A 19573-nucleotide genomic window follows, 5' to 3' on the forward strand; every position below is an offset into this window, starting at 1 on the left:
TGGCTGATTGTCTAACTTGGTACCTTGTTCCCGCTTTTTCCCCATACCCCTTGATCCCTTTAGCATTTAGAAATATATCTATCTCCTTCTTGAATACATCTAATGACTTGGCCTCCACTGCTTCTGTGGTAGAGAATTCCACAGGTTCACCAACCTCTGAGTGAAGAAATTTCTCCTCATCTTGGTTCTAAATGGCATACCCAGTATCCTGAGACTGTGACCCCTGGTTCTGGACTCCCCAGCCATTGGGAACATCTTCCCTGCATCTAGTCTCTCTAGTCCATTTAGAATTTTATATGTTTCGATGAGATCCCCTCTCATTCTTCTAAACTCTAGTGAATATAGGCCTATTTGACCCAATCTCTCCTCATATGTCAGTCCTGCCATCCCAGGAATCAGTCTGGTAAACCTTCGTTGCATTCCCTCCATGGCATGACTTCCTTCCTCAGATAAGGAGACCAAAACTGCACACAGTATTCCAGATGTGGTCATACCAAAGCCCAGTATAACTGCAGTAAGACATCCCTGCTCCTGTACTCAAATCCTCTTGCGATGAAGGCCAATGTACCATTCGCCTTCCTAACTGCTTGCTGCACCTGAATGCTCACTTTCAGCGCCTGGTGTACAAGGACACCCAGGTCTCGTTGTCCCTCCCCTTTTCCCAATCTATCGCTACTCAGATAATAATCTGCCTTTCTGTTTTTACAACCAAAGTGGATAACCTCACATTTATCCACGTTGCACTGCATCTGCCACGTTCTTGCCCACTCACCCAACTAGTCTAAATCACATTGGAGCCTCTTTGCATCCTCCTCACAGCTCACATTCCACCCCAGCTTTGTGTCGTCTGCAAACTTGGAAATGTTACATTTAGTTCCCTCATCCAAATCATTGATATATATTGTGAATAGCTGGGGCCCAAGCACTGATCCCTGCAGTACCCCACTAGTAACTGCCTACCACCTGGAAAAAGACCCGTTTATTCCTACTCTGTTTCCTGTCTGTCAACCAATTCTCAATCCATGCCAGTATATTCCCCCCAATCCCATGTGCTTTCATTTTGCACACTAACCTCTTGTGTGGGACCTTATCAAAAGCCTTCTGAAAATCCAAGTGCACCACATCCACTGGTTCTCCCCTATCTATTCCTCTAGTTACATCCTCAAAAAACTCCAGTAGATTTGTTAAGCATGATTTCCCTTTCATAAACCCATGCTGACTTTGTCCAATCCCGTTAATGCCCTCCAAGTGTTCTGTTATCACACCTTTTATTATAGACTCTAGCATTTTCCCCACTACTGATGTTAGGCTAACTGGTCTGTAATTCCCTGTTTTTTCTCTCCCTCCTTTTTTAAATAGTGGAGTTACATTTGCCACCCTCCAATCTGTAGGAACTGTTCCAGAGTCTATAGAATTTTGGAAGATGATCACCAATGCATCCACTATTTCCAGGGCCACTTCCTTTCGTACTCTGTGATGTAGATTATCAGGCCCCGGGGATTTGTCAGCCTTTAGCCCCATTAATTTGGCCAGCACTATTTTTTACTAATACTGGTTTCCTTCAGTTCCACCCTCTCACAAGACCCTTGGTTCCCTCACATTTCTGGCAGGTTATTTGTGTCCTCCTTTGTGACGACAGAACCAAAATATGTGTTTAATTGTTCTGCCATTTCTTTGTTTCCCATTATAATTTCCCCCATTTCTGTCTGTAAGGGACCCACATTAGTCTTCACTAATATTTTTCTCTTGTCATATTTATAGAAGCTTTTACAGTCAGTTTTTATGTTCCCTGCTAGTTTACTCTCATACTCTATTTTTCCCCTCATAATCAATCTCTTTGTCCTCCTTTGCTGAATTCTAAACTGTTCCCAATCCTCAGGCTTATGCTTTTTCTGGCAATTTTATATGTCTCCTCTTTGTATCTAATACTATCCCTAACTTCTCTTGTAAGCCACGGTTGAGCTACCTTTCCTGTTTTGTTTTTGCGCCAGACAGGAATGAATAATTGTTGTAATTCCTGCACACGTTCTTTAAATATTAGCCATTGCCTATCCACTGTCATCCCTTTGAGTAAAGTTCCCCAATCTATCATAGCCAACTCAAACCTCATACTTTTGTAATTTCCTTTATTGAGATTCAGGACCCTAGTTTTAGATTCAACTACTTCACTCTCCATCTTAATGAGGAATTCTATCATGTTATGGTCAGTCTTTCCTTAGGGACCCCGCACAACAAGATTGTTAATTAACCCTTTCTCATTGCACAATACCCAGTCTAGGGTCGCCTGTTCTTTAGTTGGTTCCTCAACCTATTGGTCTAAAAAACCATCACATACACACTCCAGGAATTCCTCCCCCACAGTATTAATGCTAATTTGGTTTGACCAATCTATATGTAGATTAAAGTCACCCATGATTATAACTGTTCCCTTCTTGCATGCGTCTCTAATTTCCTGTTTAATGCCCTCCCCTACATTTCCACTCCTGTTTGGGGGCCTATAGACAACCCCCATCAACGTTTTCTGCCCCTTGGTGTTTCTTAGCTCCGCCCATACAGATTCCACATCGTGATTTTTTGAGCCAATATCCTTCCTCACTATTGCATTGATTTCCTCCTTTACAAACAATGCTACCCCACCTCCTTTCCCTTTTTGCCTGTCCTTCCTAAATAATTAATACCCCTTGATGTTCAGTTCCCATCCTTGGTCACCCTGCAGCCATGTCTCCGTAATCACAACTATATCATAATCGTTAATATCTCTCTGCGCTGTTAATTCATCTAGCTTATTGCGAATGCTCCGCGCATTAAGACACAGCGCCTTTAGACTTGTCTTTTTAAGATTGCTAGTCATCTTAGTTTTATTTTACACTATGACCCTATTTGTTTTTCGTCCTTGTTTTCTCTGCCTTCCACTATCGCTTCTTCCCTTTCTGTCTTTTGTTTCTAACCTTGTTTCCCCCTCCTCTGTCTCCCTGCTCATGTTCCCATCCCCCTGCCATTCTATTTTAAACCTTCCCCAACAGCACTAGCAAACACCCCCGTGAGGATATCGGGCCCGGTCCTGTTCAGGTACAGACCGTTCCTATTGTACAGGTCCCACCTTCCCCAGAATCGGTTCCAATATCCCAGGAATCCATATCCCTCTCTCCTACACCATCCCTGCAGCCACGCATTCATCTGGTCTATTCTCCTGTTCCTATTCTCACTAGCAGGTGGCACTGGTAGTAATCCTGAGACCACTACCTTTGAGGTCCTGCTTTTTAATTTATCTCCTTACTTCTTAAATTCACCTTGCAGGACCTCATCCCTTTTTTTACCTATGTCTTTGGTACCGATGTGGACCATGACTACTGGCTGTTCACCCTCCCCCTGCAGCCGCTCTGTGACATCCTTGACCCTAACACCAGGGAGGCAACATACCATCCTGGAGTCACGTTTGCGGCCGCAGAAATGCCTATCTGTTCCCCTTACAATTGAATCCTCTATCAATATAGCCCTGCCACTCTTATTCCTCCCCTCCTGTGCAGCAAAGGCACCCGTGGTGCCACGAACGTGGTACTTGCTGCTTTCCCCTGATAACAATCTGCCCCAACAGTATCCAAAGCGGTATATCTGTTTGAGAGGGAGATGGCCCCAGGGGACTCCCTGGTAATCACAGGCATTATCAATTATAGCTTGAGGAAAAGATTAATAAATTTCCATACCATTGATGATTTTATCAGATACTTTGTGATGTGTTGTTCTTGCATGGTTGCGAGCAATATTGGCAATATTATCTTTATCTTAAAGTGAATGTATTTCATAAAAGTTGCCCAAAATTTACCAAGTAATGGTGACCAGGAGGATTGGCAGATTCTGTTGGCATGAAAACTCCAAATTCTGACTTTTAAATTTTGGTGTTGTTTTGAGATTTAGTTTTGCATTTTGAAGCATTAGGAGATTTCTGTTAATAATGGGTGAAGCTGAAATCGACTCATTACCATGAAAGATTAGAGCGGAAGGAGATTCCTTGTCAATTGATGGGTACAGAAATGTTTGTTGCTTCTGGAACTAAAAGGAGTTTCTTGTAAGCAGATCTCTGTGGAGAATTCATAATGAGAGGCTTCTATTTTCTTGATTCTGAACAATGATGTTGCCTGGACATCAAATTTATGATCGGAAAGATTGATGAAATGTTTTCTTGAAATCAGAAAGAAGGAAAATGCTCAATATGTTGAAATTGATGAAGTAATGATGAGAACTGGAGTGTGTTCAGTGAGATTTTTCAATTTCGCTCTTTGGAAAATAAATCATGCGGTATTCCTTCAAATATATTTTTTAAGTGCAGGCAAAATATAGATTTTGTCCAGAAATAATAATGACTTGTTTACTGACAACATGGGAGTGATGTTTTAGCTGCTGGACAAGTAAATGACTTTTATCGGCAACTTGGGTCGAAACATGTTCTGAAGGACAATCATTACATTTCTTGAAGGGAGTAGTTCAAATGATAATTGGGCAGTAATTTCTGATCTGCTCATTGTATTTGTAGTGGCAGTTGTAACTTGTTTCCATTGTGACCAAGCAATGGTAATCTGCTAAAAAGCAAATTGAATTCTATTTACAGCAATCTGTGAATGAATGCTTTGTATTATTTTCTCTGTTGCATAGGGACAACACCAACTACAGTGACAGGCACACCTACAGTTTCTGAAACTACAATTACTGGTGAGTAATAATGTTTCTCATTGCCACATGAAATTTACCCTGCCAAGGCCCACCAATAAAATTTGCTGTAGCTGGAATATAGTTAAATTACTTTTGATGTTCAGTGTCATGCATTCGTAAGTATATAAATTAACACTTTTTGAGTTGTTCAATATCAGTATAGGTGAAGTTAATATTTATTGAACGTGATTCTTTCATCCTTTATACTGACAATGGTTTCTGATGGAAAACAAGTTGAGTGATGACAAATGATGATGGTTTGATGTAATATTTTGAAACATTTTCTGTGCCCTGTAGGAGTAACTGCGAGCACAAGTGTGTCGGCTTTGCCTTCCAAAACTGGTTATGATGCATATTTATTTTGAGTGTGAATGAACTTTCCAATGAATAGCATTAAGAGAAGTGAATGTTGCCTGGTATTCGTAATCATTGGCATTATCAATTATCGGTTGAGGAATATTATCTTGTCACTAAAGTGAGCATATGTAATAAAAATTGCCCAAAATTTACTAAGTAATGGCGACCATGAAGACTGGCAGATACTTTTGGCATGAAGACTCCAAATTCAGATTTTAAAATTTTGGAATTGTTTTGAAATTTACTTTTGCATTTTGAAGAATTATGAGATTTCTGTCAATGATGTTAGAAGTTGAAATCAACTTATTACCATGAAAGATTAGAGCAGAAGAAGATTTCTTTTCAATTGATGGGTACGGTAATGTTTGTTGCTTCTGTGACCAAAAGTAGTTGCTTGTAAGCAAATAGTTTGGAGAATTGTTAACCAAAGGCTTCTAGTTTCTTGATTCTGAAGAAATGATGTTGACTTCATGTCAAATTTATGTTTGGAAAGATTGATGAAATGCTTTCTTGAAATCAGAGGGAAAATGCTCAATATGTTGAAATGGATGAAGTAATGATGATAACTGCAGTGTGTTCAATTAAATCATGTGGTATTCTTTGAAATATATTTTTTACATGAAAGCAACATCTAGATTTTGTTGAGGATGGATAATGACATGTTTGTTGACAACATGGGAGTTATATTATAATTGTTTGACAAGTAAATTGTTTTTACAGAAAACTGGGGTCAAAACATGTTCTGAAGGACAATCATAACATTTGATAAAGGGAGTAGTTCATAGAATCATGGAAATGTTACAGCACGAATGGAGGCGATTCGACCCATCGAGTCTGCACCAGCTCTATGCAAGAGAAATCCAGCTAGTCCCACTACCTGGCCCTATCCCCATTGCACTGCAAATTTTTTCCTTTTAATGCTTATCCAGTTCTCTTTTGAAGGCCATGATTGAATCTGCCTTCAGCGCTCCCTCGGGCAGTGCATTCCAGATCCTAACTCGTTCAAATGACAATTGTGGGGTAATTTTTGATCTGGCTAATTTCTTTGTAGTGGCATTTGTAACTTGCTCTTTCCATCATGACCAAGTAATGGTAATCCCCTAAAAAGCAAATTGGAGTCTATTTACTGCAATCAGTGAATTAATGCTTTGCAATATTTACTCTGCGACTTAGGGCCAACAACAACTACTGTGACAGGCAGACCTACAGTTTCTGGAACTTCCGGTACTGGTGAGTATCGTTTTCTCACACCGTCACATGAAATGTATTTACAGCAATTAGTGAATTAATGCTTTGTAATATTTCCTCTGCTTCGTAGGGCCAACACCAACTACTGTGACAGGCACACCTTCAGTTTCTGAAACTACCATTACTGGTGAGTAATAATGTTTCTCATTTTCACATGTAATATATGCTTCCAAATCCCACCAATAAAATTTGTTAATGTTGGACTATCATTGAATTACTTTTGATGTTGATTGTCATGCATTCGTATGTTTATAAATCAGCACTGGTTGAGTTGTTCAATGTCGTAAAGGTTTTGTTGGTATTTATTGAACATGATTCATTCATCCTCAGCACTGACAATGGTTTCTGATGGGAAACATGTCTAGTGATGGCAAAAGATGAATGTTTGTTGTAATCTTTTGTGACATTTTCTGTGCCCTGTAGGAGTAACTGCGAGCACAAGTGTGTCGGCTTTGCTTTCCACCACTGGCACTTGATGCATATTTATTTTGAGTGTGAATGAACTTTCCAATGAATAGCATTAAGAGAAGTGAATGTTGCCTGGTATTCTTAATAGAAACATAGAAAATTGAAGCAATAGTAGGCCATTCGGCCCTTCAGGCCTGCTCCGCCATTCAAAATGATCATGGCTGATCGTCTAACTCAGTACCCTGTTCCTGCTTTTTCCCCATATGCCTTGATCCCTTTAGCATTAAGAAATATATCTATCTCCTTCTTGAATACATCTAATGACTTGGCCTCCACTGCTTCTGTGGTAGAGAATTCCACAGGTTCACCACCCTCGAAGTGAAGAAATTTCTCCTCATCTCGGTACTAAATGGCATACCCCGTATCCTGAGACTGTGGCCCCTGGGTCTGGACTCCCCAGCCATCGGGAACATCCTCCCTGTATTTAGTCTGTCTGGTCCTGTTAGAATTTTATATGTTTCAATGAGTTCCCCTCTCATTCTTCTAAACTCTAGTGAATATAGGCCTAGTCGACCAAATCGCTCCTCATATGTCAGTCCTGCCATCCCAGGAATCAGTCTGGTAAACCTTTGCTGCACTCCCTCCATGGCATGACTTCCTTCCTCAGATAAGGAGACCAAAACTGCACACAGTATTCCAGATGTGGTCTCACCAAAGCCCAGTATAACTGCAGTAAGTCATCCCTGCTCCTGTACTCAAATCCTCTTGCGATGAAGGCCAATGTACCATTCGCCTTCCTAAATGCTTGCTGCACCTGAATGCTCACTTTCAGCGCCTGGTGTACAAGGACACCCAGGTCACGTTGTCCCTCCCCTTTTCCCAATCTATCACCACTCAGATAATAATCTGCCTTTCTGTTTTTACAACCAAATTGAATAACCTCACATTTATCCACGTTATACTGCATCTGCCATGTTCTTACCCACTCACCCAACCAGTCTAAATCACATTGGAGCCTCTTTGCATCCTCCTCACAGCTCACATTCCACCCCAGCTTTGTGTCATCTGCAAACTTGGAAATGTTACATTTAGTTCCCTCATCCAAATCATTGATATATATTGTGAATAGCTGGGGCCCAAGCACCGATCCCTGCAGTACCCCACTAGTCACTGCCTACCACCCGGAAAAAGACCCGTTTATTCCTACTCTCTGTTTCCTGTCTGTCAACCAATTCTCAATCCATGCCAGTATATTCCCCCCAATCCCATGTGCTTTAATTTTGCACACTAACCTCTTGTGTGGGACCTTATCAAAAGCCTTCTGAAAATCCAAGTACACCACATCCACTGGTTCTCCCCTATCTATTCCTCTAGTTACATCCTCAAAAAACTCCAGTAGATTTGTTAAGCATGATTTCCCTTTCATAAACCCATGCTGACTTTGTCCAATCCCGTTAATGCCCTCCAAGTGTTCTGTTATCACACCTTTTATAATAGACTCTAGCATTTTCCCCACTACTGATGTTAGGCTAACTGGTCTGTAATTCCCTGTTTTTTCTCTCCCTCCTTTTTTAAATAGTGGAGTTACATTTGCCACCCTCCAATCTGTAGGAACTGTTCCAGAGTCTATAGAATTTTGGAAGATGATCACCAATGCATCCACTATTTCCAGGGCCACTTCCTTTCGTACTCTGGGATGCAGATTATCAGGCCCTGGGGATTTGTCAGCCTTTAGCCCCATTAATTTGGCCAGCACTATTTTTTACTAATACTGGTTTCCTTCAGTTCCACCCTCTCACAAGACCCTTGGTTCCCTCACATTTCTGAAAGGTTATTTGTGTCCTCCTTTGTGACGACAGAACCAAAGTATGTGTTTAATTGTTCTGCCATTTCTTTGTTTCCCATTATAATTTCCCCCATTTCTGACTGTAAGGGACCTACATTTGTCCTCGCTAATATTTTTCTCTTGTCATATTTATAGAAGCTTTTACAGTCAGTTTTTATGTTCCCTACTAGTTTACTCTCAAACTCTAATTTTCCCCTCTGAATCAATCTCTTTGTCCTCCTTTGCTGAATTCTAAACTGTTCCCAATCCTCAGGCTTGCCACTTTTTCTGGCAATTTTATATGTCTCCTCTTTGTATCTAATACTATCCCTAATTTCTTGTGTAAGCCATGGTTGAGCCACCTTTCCTGTTTTGTTTTTGTGCCAGACAGGAATGAATAATTGTTGTAATTCCTGCACATGTTCTTTAATATTAGCCATTGCCTACCACTGTCATCCCTTTTAGTCAACTCACACCTCATACTTTCGTAATTTCCTTTATTTAGATTCAGGACCCTAGTTTTGGATTCAACTACTTCACTCTCCATCTTAATGAGGAATTCTATCATGTTATGGTCGCTCCTTCTTTAGGGACCCCGCACAACAAGATTGTTAATTAATCCTTTCTCATTGCACAATACCCAGTCTAGGGTCGCCTGTTCTTTAGTTGGTTCCGCAATGTATTGGTCTAGAAAACCATCACATACACACTCCAAGAATTTCTCCCCCACAGTATTAATGCTAATTTGGTTTGACCAATCTATATGTAGATTAAAGTCACCCATGATTATAACTGTTCCCTTCTTGCATGCGTCTCTAGTTTCCTGTTTAATGCCCTCCCCTACATCTCCACTTCTGTTTGGGGGCCTATAGACAACCCCCACCAACGCTTTCTGCCCCTTGGTGTTTCTTAGCTCCGCCCATACAGATTCCACATCGTCATTTTCCGAGCCAATATCGTTCCTCACTATTGCATTGATTTCCTCCTTTACAAACAATGCTACCCCACCTCCTTTCCCTTTTTGCCTGTCCTTCCTAAATAATTAATACTCCTTGATGTTCAGTTCCCATCCTTGGTCACCCTGCAGCCATGTCTCCGTAATCACAACTATATCATAACCGTTAATATCTATCTGCGCTGTTAATTCATCAAGCTTATTGCGAATGCTCCGCGCATTAAGACACAGCGCCTTTAGACTTGTCTTTTTAAGATTGCTAGTCATCTTAGTTTTATTTTACACTATGACCCTATTTGTTTTTCATCCTTGTTTTCTCTGCCTTCCACTATCACTTCTTCCCTTTCTGTCTTTTGTTTCTAACCTTGTTTCCCCCTCCTCTGTCTCCCTGCTCATGTTCCCATCCCCCTGCCATTCTATTTTAAACCTTCCCCAACAGCACTAGCAAACACCCCTGTGAGGACATCAGACCCGGTCCTGCTCAGGTATAGCCCGTCTCGCTTGTATAGTTCCCACCTTCCTCAGAACCAGTCCCAATGTCCTAGGAATCTAAATCCCTCCCTTCTCCAACATCCCTGCAGCTACGCATTCATCTGGTCTATTCTCCTGTTCCTGTTCTCACTAGCACGTGGCACTGTTCGTAATCCTGAGATCACTACCTTTGAAGTCCTAACTTCTTAAATTCAGCTTGCAGGACCTCATGCCTTTTTTTACCAATGTCTTTGGTACCGATATGGACCACGACTACTGGCTGTTCACCCTCCCCCTCCAGAATGCCATGCAGCTGCTCTGTGACATCCTTGACCCTCGAACCAGGGAGGCAACATACCATCCTGGAGTCACGTTTGCGGCCGCAGAAATGCCTATCTGTTCCCCTTACAATTGAATCCTCTATCAATATAGCCCTGCCACTCTTATTCCTCCCCTCCTGTGCAGCAAAGCCACCCGTGGTGCCACGAACGTGGTACTTGCTGCTTTCCCCTGATAAGCCATCTGCCCCAACAGTATCCAAAGCGGTATATCTGTTTGAGAGGGAGATGGCCCCAGGGGACTCCCACCTAATCACAGGCATTATCAATTATAGCTTGAGGAAACGATTAATAAATTTCCATAACATTGATGATTTTATCAGATACTTTCTGATGTGTTGCTCTTGCATGGTTGCGAGCAATATTGGCAATATTATCTTGTCATTAAAGTGAATGTATTTAATAAAAATTGCCCATAATTTACCAAGTAATGGTGACCAAGAGGATTGCCAGATACTTTTGGCATGAAGACTGCAGATTCTGACTCTTAAATTTTGGTGTTGTTTTGAAATTTAGTTTTGCATTTTGAAGCATTAGGAGATTTCTGTTAATAATGGGTGAAGCTGAAATCGACTTATTACCATGAAAGATTAGAGCGGAAGGAGATTCCTTGTCAATTGATGGGTACAGATATGTTTGTTGCTTTTGGAACTAAAAGGAGTTTCTTGTAAGCAGATCTCTGTGGAGAATTCATAATGAAAGGCTTCTATATTCTTGATTCTGAACAATGATGTTGCCTGCACATCAAATTTATGTTCGGAAAGATTGATGAAATGTTTTCTTGAAATCAGAAAGAAGGAAAATGCTCAATATGTTGAAATTGATGAAGTAATGATGAGAACTGGAGTGTGTTCAGTGAGATTTTTCAATTTCGTTCTTTGGAAATAAATCATGTGGTATTGCTTCAAATATATTTTTTATGTGCAGGCAAAATCTAGATTTTGTCCAGAAATAATAATGACTTGTTTACTGACAACATGGGAGTGATGTTTTAGCTGCTGGACAAGTAAATTACTTTTATAGGCAACTTGGGTCAAAACATGTTCTGATGGACAATCATTACATTTCTTGAAGGGAGTAGTTCAAATGATAATTGGGCAGTAATTTCTGATCTGCTCATTGTATTTGTAGTGGCAGTTGTAACTTGTTTCCATTGTGACCAAGCAATGGTAATCTGCTAAAAAGCAAATTGAATTCTATTTACAGCAATCTGTGAATGAATGCTTTGTAATATTTCCTCTGCTTCGTAGGGCCAACACCAACTACAGTGACAGGCACACCTACAGTTTCTGAAACTACCATTACTGGTGAGTAATAATGTTTCTCATTGGCACATGAAATCTATTCTGCCAAAGCCCAATAAATTTGCTGTAGTTGGAATATTGTTCAATTACTTTTGATGTTCAGTGTCGCGCATTCGTAACTATATAAATCAATACTCTTTGAGTTGTTCAATATCAGTATAGGTGAAGTTAATATTTATTGAACGTGATTCTTTCATCCTTTATACTGACAATGGTTTCTGATGGGAAACAAGATGAGTGATGACAAATGATGATGGTTTGATGTCACATTTTCTGTGCCCTGTAGGAGTAACTGCGAGCACAAGTGTGTCGGCTTTGCCTTACGAAACTGGCACTTGATGCATATTTATTTTGAGTGTGAATGAACTTTCCAATGAATAGCATTAAGAGAAGTGAATGTTGCCTGGTATTCTTAATCATTGGCATTATCAATTATAGCTTGAGGAATATTATCTTGTCACTAAAGTAAGCATATGTAATAAAAATTGCCTAAAATTTACTAAGTAATGGTGACCATGAAGATTGGCAGATACTGTTGGCATGAAGACGCCAAATTCTGACTTTTAAATTTTGGAGTTGTTTTGAAATTTACTTTTGCATTTTGAAGAATTAGGAGGTTTCTGTCAATGATGGGAGAAGTTGAAATCAACTTATTAACATGAAAGATTAGAGAAGAAGATTTCTTGTCAATTGAAGGGTACAGTCATGTTTGTTGCTTCTGAGACCAAAAGGAGTTGCTTGTAAGCAAATAGTTTGGAGAATTCTTAACCAAAGGCTTCTATTTTCTTGATTCTGAACAAATGATGTTGACTTCATGTCAAATTTATGTTTGGAAAGATTGATGAAATGCTTTCTTGAAATCAGAAGGAAATTGCTCAATATGTTGAAATTGATGAAGTAATGATGAGAACTGGAGTGTGTTCAGTGAGATTTTTCAATTTCGCCCTTTGTTGTTGGAAAATAAATCATGTGGTATTCTTTGAAATATATTTTTTATGTGAAAGCATCATCTCGATTTTGATGAGGAAAGATAATGACATGTTTGCTGACAACATGGGAGTTATATTATAATTGCTCAACAAGACAATTGTTTTTACGGAAAACTCGGGTTGAAACATGTTCTGAAGGACAATCATTACATTTGATAAAGGGAGCAGTTCATAGAATCATGGCAATGTTACAGCGCCGAAGGAGTTGATTCGACCCATCGAGTCTGCACCGGCTCTATGCAAGAGAAATCCAGCTCGTCCCACTCCCTGGCCCGATCGCCGTAGCCCTGCAAATGTTTTCCTTTCTAGTACTTATCCAGTTCTATTTTGAAGGCCATGATTGAATCTGCCTTCCCCACCCTCTCGGGCAGTGCATTCCAGATCCTAACTCGTTCAAATGATAATTGGGCAGTAGTTTTTGATCTGGCTAATTTATTTGTAGTGGCATTTGTAACTTGCTCTTTCCATCATGACCAAGTAATGGTAATCCCCTAAAAAGCAAATTGGAGTCTATTTACTGCAATCAGTGAATTAATGCTTTCCAATATTTACTCTGCTACTTTGGGCCAACACCAACTACAGTGACAGGCACACCTTCAGTTTCTGAAACTACCATTACTGGTGAGTATAGTTTTTTCACATCGTCACATGAAATACATTTACAGCAATTAGTGAATTAATGCTTTGTAATATTTCCTCTGCTTCGTAGGGCCAACACCAACTACAGTGACAGGCACACCTTCAGTTTCTGAAACTACCATAACCGGTGAGTTTTAATGTTTCTCATTTTCACATGAAATATATGCTGCGAAATCCCACCAATAAAATTTGTTAGTGTTGGACTATCATTGAATTACATTTGATGTTGATTGTCATGCTTTCGTAAGTTTATAAATCAGTACTGGTTGAGTTGTTCAATATCAGTAAAGGTTTTGTTGGTATTTATTGAACATGATTCATTCATCCTCAACACTGACAATGGTTTCTGATGGGAAACATGTCGAGTGATGGCAAATGATGAATGTTTGTTGTAATCTTTTGAAACATTTTGTGTGCCCTGTGGGAGTAACTGCGAGCACAAGGGTGTCGGCTTTGCTTTCCACCACTGGTAATTGATGCATATTTATTTTGAGTGTGAATGAACTTTCCAATAAATAGCATTAAATGACGTGAATGTTGCCTGGTTTTCTTAATCACTGGCATTATCAATTATAGCTTGAGGAAAAGATTATACATTTCCATAACATTGATGATTTTATCAGATCCAATGTGATGTGTTGTTCTTGAATGGTTGCGAGCAATATTGGCAATATTATCTTGTCTATAAAGTGAGCATGTGTAATAAAAATTGCCCAAAAGTTAACAAGTTATGGTGATCAGGAAGATTGGTAGATACTATTGGCATGAAGACTCTAAATTCTGACTTTTAAATTTTGGAGTTGTTTTGAAATTACTTTTGCATTTTGAAACATTAGGAGATTTGGAGATCTCTGTGTAGACTTCTTTACCAAAGGCTTCTATTTTCTTAATTCTGGACAATGATGTTGCCTCCATGTCAAATTTATGTTCAGAAAGATTGATGAAATGTTTTCTTGAAATCGAGAGAGAAGGAAAGTGCTCAATTTTGAAATTGATGAAGTAATGATGAGAACTGGAGTGTGTTCAGTGAGATTTTTCAGTTTTGCCATTTGCTCTTTGGAAAATAAATCATGCGGCAGTCAATGCCATTTATTACTTGAAAGAAACATCTAGATTTTAAAAGTACAAAACGGGTGGTTTGGGGGCGGCGAGCCATTGAAAATTGCCACCTTTTCAGACCCGTCCCGAACCCGTCTCCAACACAACGATTTCCGTTTTTCACGGGGCGGAACGACGGACGGGCGGCCAATCTGCTCCCTGGAAACGGATCACGCCTTAAAACATTTCAAGGAGATTTCAGGCCTCCTTTTATCAGAAATTCCCGATTTCAACCCACAGGGGTCTGGGATTCCCGGGCCTTCTGTTTTGCGCGTCGTGGAAGGAAACGAGAAAGCCTGGGACTAACAGGTAGGTGCCAGGTACAGCTTTTGGGACGGAGGAGCAGGTGTGCTTCCCCCAGGCTCAACAAGCCTACCTGCACTGACCCCTGATCCAGACCCCGAACCTCTGACCCCGAACCCGACCCCGACCCTCCGACCCTGATCCCGATCGTCCATCCCCGAACCCAAACCCGAACTTCCGACTCCAATCCTGATCTTCCGACCCGACGCCGATCCACCCCCTCAACGGTCGCGGACCGCCACGATAACTCCTGATCCTGCTTCCCCACGAACGGACCGCCGATCCTATCGCCCATGACTTGCAACCTCCTAGCCCAGCCGTGCCCATTGCCCACCGGTGCCCCTTGCCCACCCATGCCCCACCATCTCCTCACCCCCCCATCCATACAAACAAAGACTTACCTGCAGTCTTCCCTGAAGACATCCCCTCCCTGGCTGGCCTCCCCTCCGACTGAGACCAGCCTGTCAATCAGCCGGTCAGTCGGGCGGGAAACCGCCAAAAATAATAAAATGTGTCCTCACGTCAAAATCGTAAGGATGTCTGGGAAACCCGTTCTAATGGGTTTCCAGACCTCAAATTGACGCCCCCGCCCCCTTGCTGGCTCCATTTTAAAATTGAGCCCAATGACTTGTTTGCTGACAACATGGGAGTTATGTTGTAATTGCTCGACAAGTAGTTTGCTTTTCCAGGCTACTTGGGTCAAGATGTGCTCTGAAGGACAATCATTACGTTTGTTAAAAGGAGTAGTTCAAATGATAATTGTGCGGTAGTTTTCCACCTGCTAAATGTATTCGTAGTGGCGTTTGTAACTTGCTCTTTTCATTGTGACCAAGTGGTGGTAATCCACTAAAAAGCAAATTGGAGTCAATTTACAGCAATCAATGAACGAATGCTATTTGTTATTTTCTCGACTGCGTAGGGCCAACACCAACTACAGTGACAGGCACACCTACAGTTTCTGAAACTATCATTACTGGTGAGTAATAATGTTTCTCATTGTCACATGAACTCTACTCTGCCAAAGCCCACCAATAAGGTTATTTGTTGTTGGACTATCATTGAATTACTTTTGATGTTGATTGTCATGCATTTGTAAGTTTATAAATCAGTACTGGTTGAGTTTTTCAATATCAGTTTCGGTGAAGTGAGCATCTGTTGAATGTCATTCTTTCATCCTCGATACTGACAATTGTTTCTGATGGGAAACAAGTCAAGTGATGGCAAATAATGAAAGTTTAATGTGATCTATTGAATCATTTTCTGTGCCCTGTAGAAGTAACTGAGAGCACGAGTGTGTCGACTTTGCTTTCCACCGCTGATAATTCATGCATACTTATTTTGAGTGTGAATCAACTTTCCAATGAATAGCATTAAGAGAAGTGAATGTTGCCTGGTATTCTTAATGATAGGTATTATCAATTATCGTTTGAGGAAAAGATTAATACATTTCCATAACATTGATGATTTTGTCAGATACTTTGTGATGTGTTGTTCCTGCATAGTTGCGAGTAATATTGGCAATATTATCTTGACATTAAAGTGAACATATTTAATAAAAGTTGCCCAAAATTTACCAAGTAATGGTGACCAGGAGGATTGCCAGATTCTGTTGGCATGAAGACTCCAAATTCTGACTTTTAAATTTTGGAGTTGTTTTGAAATTTACTTTTGCATTTTGAAGCATTAGGACATTTCTGTTAATAATGGGGGAAGTTGGAATCGACTTATTACCATGTTTTGAAATTTGCTTTTGTATTTTGGAGACTTCAGAGATTTGGAGACTTCTTCACCAAAGGCTTCTATTTTCTTAATTCTGTCAAATTTATGTTCAGAAAGATTGATGAAATGTTTTCTTGAAATCGAGAGAGAAGGAAAGTGCTCAATTTTGAAATGAATGAAGTAATGATGAGAACTGGAGTGTGTTCAGTGAATTTTCAGCAAATAACACGTACCAGCTACCTTTAAGAGATTGCAAAGAAACATCCTCCCTTTAAGAGATTGTGCTCCCCTGATCATGGAAGGTGCGAATTGCATTAATTCCACGTGCAAGGTCTGGAATGGAACGTTGATTGCAGATACGTCCTCCGGCCGACCGAAACTTGCATCATGCCTGCTCAGGGGTCATTGGGTGCGGTGTAATAGTGCATCACACTACCTACGCCCAAAAACGGCCCTTATCCAATTTTTTTCCCCCAATGACTTGTTTGCTGATAACATGGGAGTTATGTTATAATTGCTCAACAAGAAGATTGCTTGTACAGACAACGGGGGTAAAGATATGCTCTGAAGGACAATCATTACGTTTGTTAAAAGGAGTAGTTCAAATGATAATTGTACAGTAATTTTTGATCTGCTCATTGTATTTGTAGTGGCATTTGTATCTTGCTCCTTCCATTGTGAACAAGTAGTGGTAATCCACCAAAAAGCAAATTGGAGTCCATTTGCAGCAATCAGTGAATGAATTATTTTCTCTGCTTCGTAGGGCCAACACCAACTACAGTGACAGGCACACCTACAGTTTCTGAAACTACCATTACTGGTGAGTAATAATGTTTCTCATTTCCACATGAAATCTACTCTGCCAAAGCCCACCAATAAAATTTGTTGTTGTTTGAGTATTGTTCAATTACTTCTGCTGTTCAGTATCATGCATTCGTAAGTATATAAATCAATACTCTTTGAGTTGTTCAATATCAGTATTGGTGATGTTAATATTTATTGGACGTGATTCTTTCATCCTCTATACTGACAATGGTTTCTGATGGGAAACAAGTCGAGTGATGGCAAATAATGAAGGATTGATGTAAACTTTTGAAACATTTTCTGTTCCCTGTAGGAGTAACTGCGAGCACAAGTGTTTCAGCTTTGCATTCCACCACTGGTAATTGATGCATATTTATTTTGAGTGTGAATGAACTTTCCAATGAATAACATTAAGAGAAGTGAATGTTGCCTGGTATTCTTAATCACTGGCATTATCAATTATAGCTTGAGGAAAAGATTAATACATTTCCATAACATTGATGATTTTACCAGTTATTTTTTGCTGTGTTTCTCTTGCATGGTTGCGAGCAATATTGGCAATATTATCTTGTCATTAAAGTGAGCATATGTAATAAAAATGTCCCAAATTTGCTACGTAATGGTGACCAGGAAGATCGGCAGATACTGTTGGCATGAAGGCTCCAAATTCTGACACTTAAATTTTGGAGTTGTTTTGATATTTACTTTTCCATTTTGAAGCATTAGGAGATTTCTGTTAATAATGGGTGAAGCTGAAATCGATGTATTACCATGAAAGATTAGAGCAGAAGAAAATTCCTTGTCAATTGATGGGTACAGTAATGTTTATTGATTCTGAGACCAAAAGGTGTTGCTTGTCAGCAAATAATTTGGAGAATTCTTAACCAAAGGCTTCTATTTTCTTGATTCTAGAAAATGTTATTGCCTCAGTGTCAAATTTATATTTGGAAAGGCTTTTGTTTTATTCGTTCATGGGATGTGGGCGTCGCTGGCAAGGCCAGCATTTATTGCCTGTCTCTAATTGCCCTTGAGAAGGTGGTGGTGAGAGGCCTTCTTGAACGACTTCATTCCGTGTGGTGAAGGTGCTCCCACAGTGCTGTTAGGAAGGGAGTTCCAGGATTTTGACCCAGCGACGATGAAGGAATGACGATATACTTCCAAGACGGGATGGTGTGTTACTTGGAGGTGAACGTGCAGGTTGTGTTGTTCCCATGTGTCTCCTGCCCGTGTCCTTCTAGGTGGTGGAGGTCGTGGGTTTGGGAGGTGCTGTCGAAGAAGCCTTGGCGAGTTGTTGCAGTGCATCCTGTGGATGGTACACACTGCAGCCACAGTGCGCTGGTGGTGAAGGGAGTGAATGTTTTGGGTGGTGGATGGGGTGCCAATCAAACAGGCTGCTTTGTCCTGGATGGTGTCGAGGTTCTTTAGTATTGTTGGAGCTGCACTCATCCAGGCAAGTGGAGAGTATTCAATCACACTCCTGACTTATGCCTTTTAGATAGTGGAAAGGCTTTGGGGAGTCAGGAGGTGAGTCACTCGCCGCAGAATACCCAGCCTCTGACCTGCTCTTGTAGCCACAGTATTTATGTGGCTGGTCCGTTGAAGTTTCTGGTCAATAGTGACCCCCAGGATGTTGATGGTGGGGGATTCGGCGATGGTAATGCTGTTGAATGTCAAGGGGAGGTGGTTAGACACTCTCTTGTTGGAGATGGTCATTGCCTGGCACTTGTCTGGCACGAATGTTACTTGCCACTTAACAGCCCAAGCCTGGCTGTTGTCCAGGTCTTGCTGCCTGCGGGCATGGACTCCTTCATTATCTGAGGGATTGCGAATGGAACTGAACACTGTGCAATCATTAGCGAACATCCCCATTTCTGACCTTATGATGGAGGGAAGTTCATTGATAAAGCAGCTGAAGATGGTTGGGCCTGAGGAACTCTGCAGCGATGTCCTGGGGCTGAGATGACTGGCCTCCAACAACCACTACCATCTTCTTTTGTGCTACGTACGACTCCAGCCAGTGGAGAGTTTTCCCCCTGATTCCCATTGACTTCAATTTTACTAGGGCTCCTTGGTGCCACACTCGGTCAAATGCTGCCTTGTTGTCAAGGGCAGTCACTCTCACCTCACCTCTGGAAACCAGCGCTTTTGTCCATGTCTGGACCAAGGCTGTAATGAGGTCTGGAGCCGAGTGGTCCTGGCGAAACACAAACTGAGCAAGGGAGAGCAGGTTATTGGTGAGTAAGTGCCGCTTGATAGCACTGTCGACGACACCTTCCATCACTTTGCTGATGATTGAGAGTAGACTGATGGGGCAGTAATTGGCCAGATTGGATTTGTCCTTCTTTTTGTGGACAGGATATACCTGGGCAATTTTCCACATTGTCAGCTGGTTGACAGTGTTGTAGCTG

The 19573-nt window shown here is 40.9% G+C and overlaps 1 protein-coding gene across 1 annotated transcript in view; it reads left to right on the top strand.

Moving 5' to 3' along the window:
* LOC137341476 (mucin-2-like) overlaps positions 1-19573 on the top strand; it is a 51581-nt gene that overhangs the window by 14539 nt on the left and 17469 nt on the right. Inside the window, exons 10-17 of the mRNA XM_068004580.1 lie at positions 4651-4707; positions 6238-6294; positions 6383-6439; positions 11560-11616; positions 13312-13368; positions 15562-15618; positions 17125-17181; positions 17479-17523. Of these exons, the coding sequence (XP_067860681.1) occupies positions 4651-4707; positions 6238-6294; positions 6383-6439; positions 11560-11616; positions 13312-13368; positions 15562-15618; positions 17125-17181; positions 17479-17523 (444 nt within the window). The remainder of the gene's footprint in view (positions 1-4650; positions 4708-6237; positions 6295-6382; positions 6440-11559; positions 11617-13311; positions 13369-15561; positions 15619-17124; positions 17182-17478; positions 17524-19573) is intronic.

Source organism: Heptranchias perlo, chromosome 24 (genome assembly GCF_035084215.1).
Source record: "Heptranchias perlo isolate sHepPer1 chromosome 24, sHepPer1.hap1, whole genome shotgun sequence".
NCBI lineage: Eukaryota > Metazoa > Chordata > Chondrichthyes > Hexanchiformes > Hexanchidae > Heptranchias > Heptranchias perlo.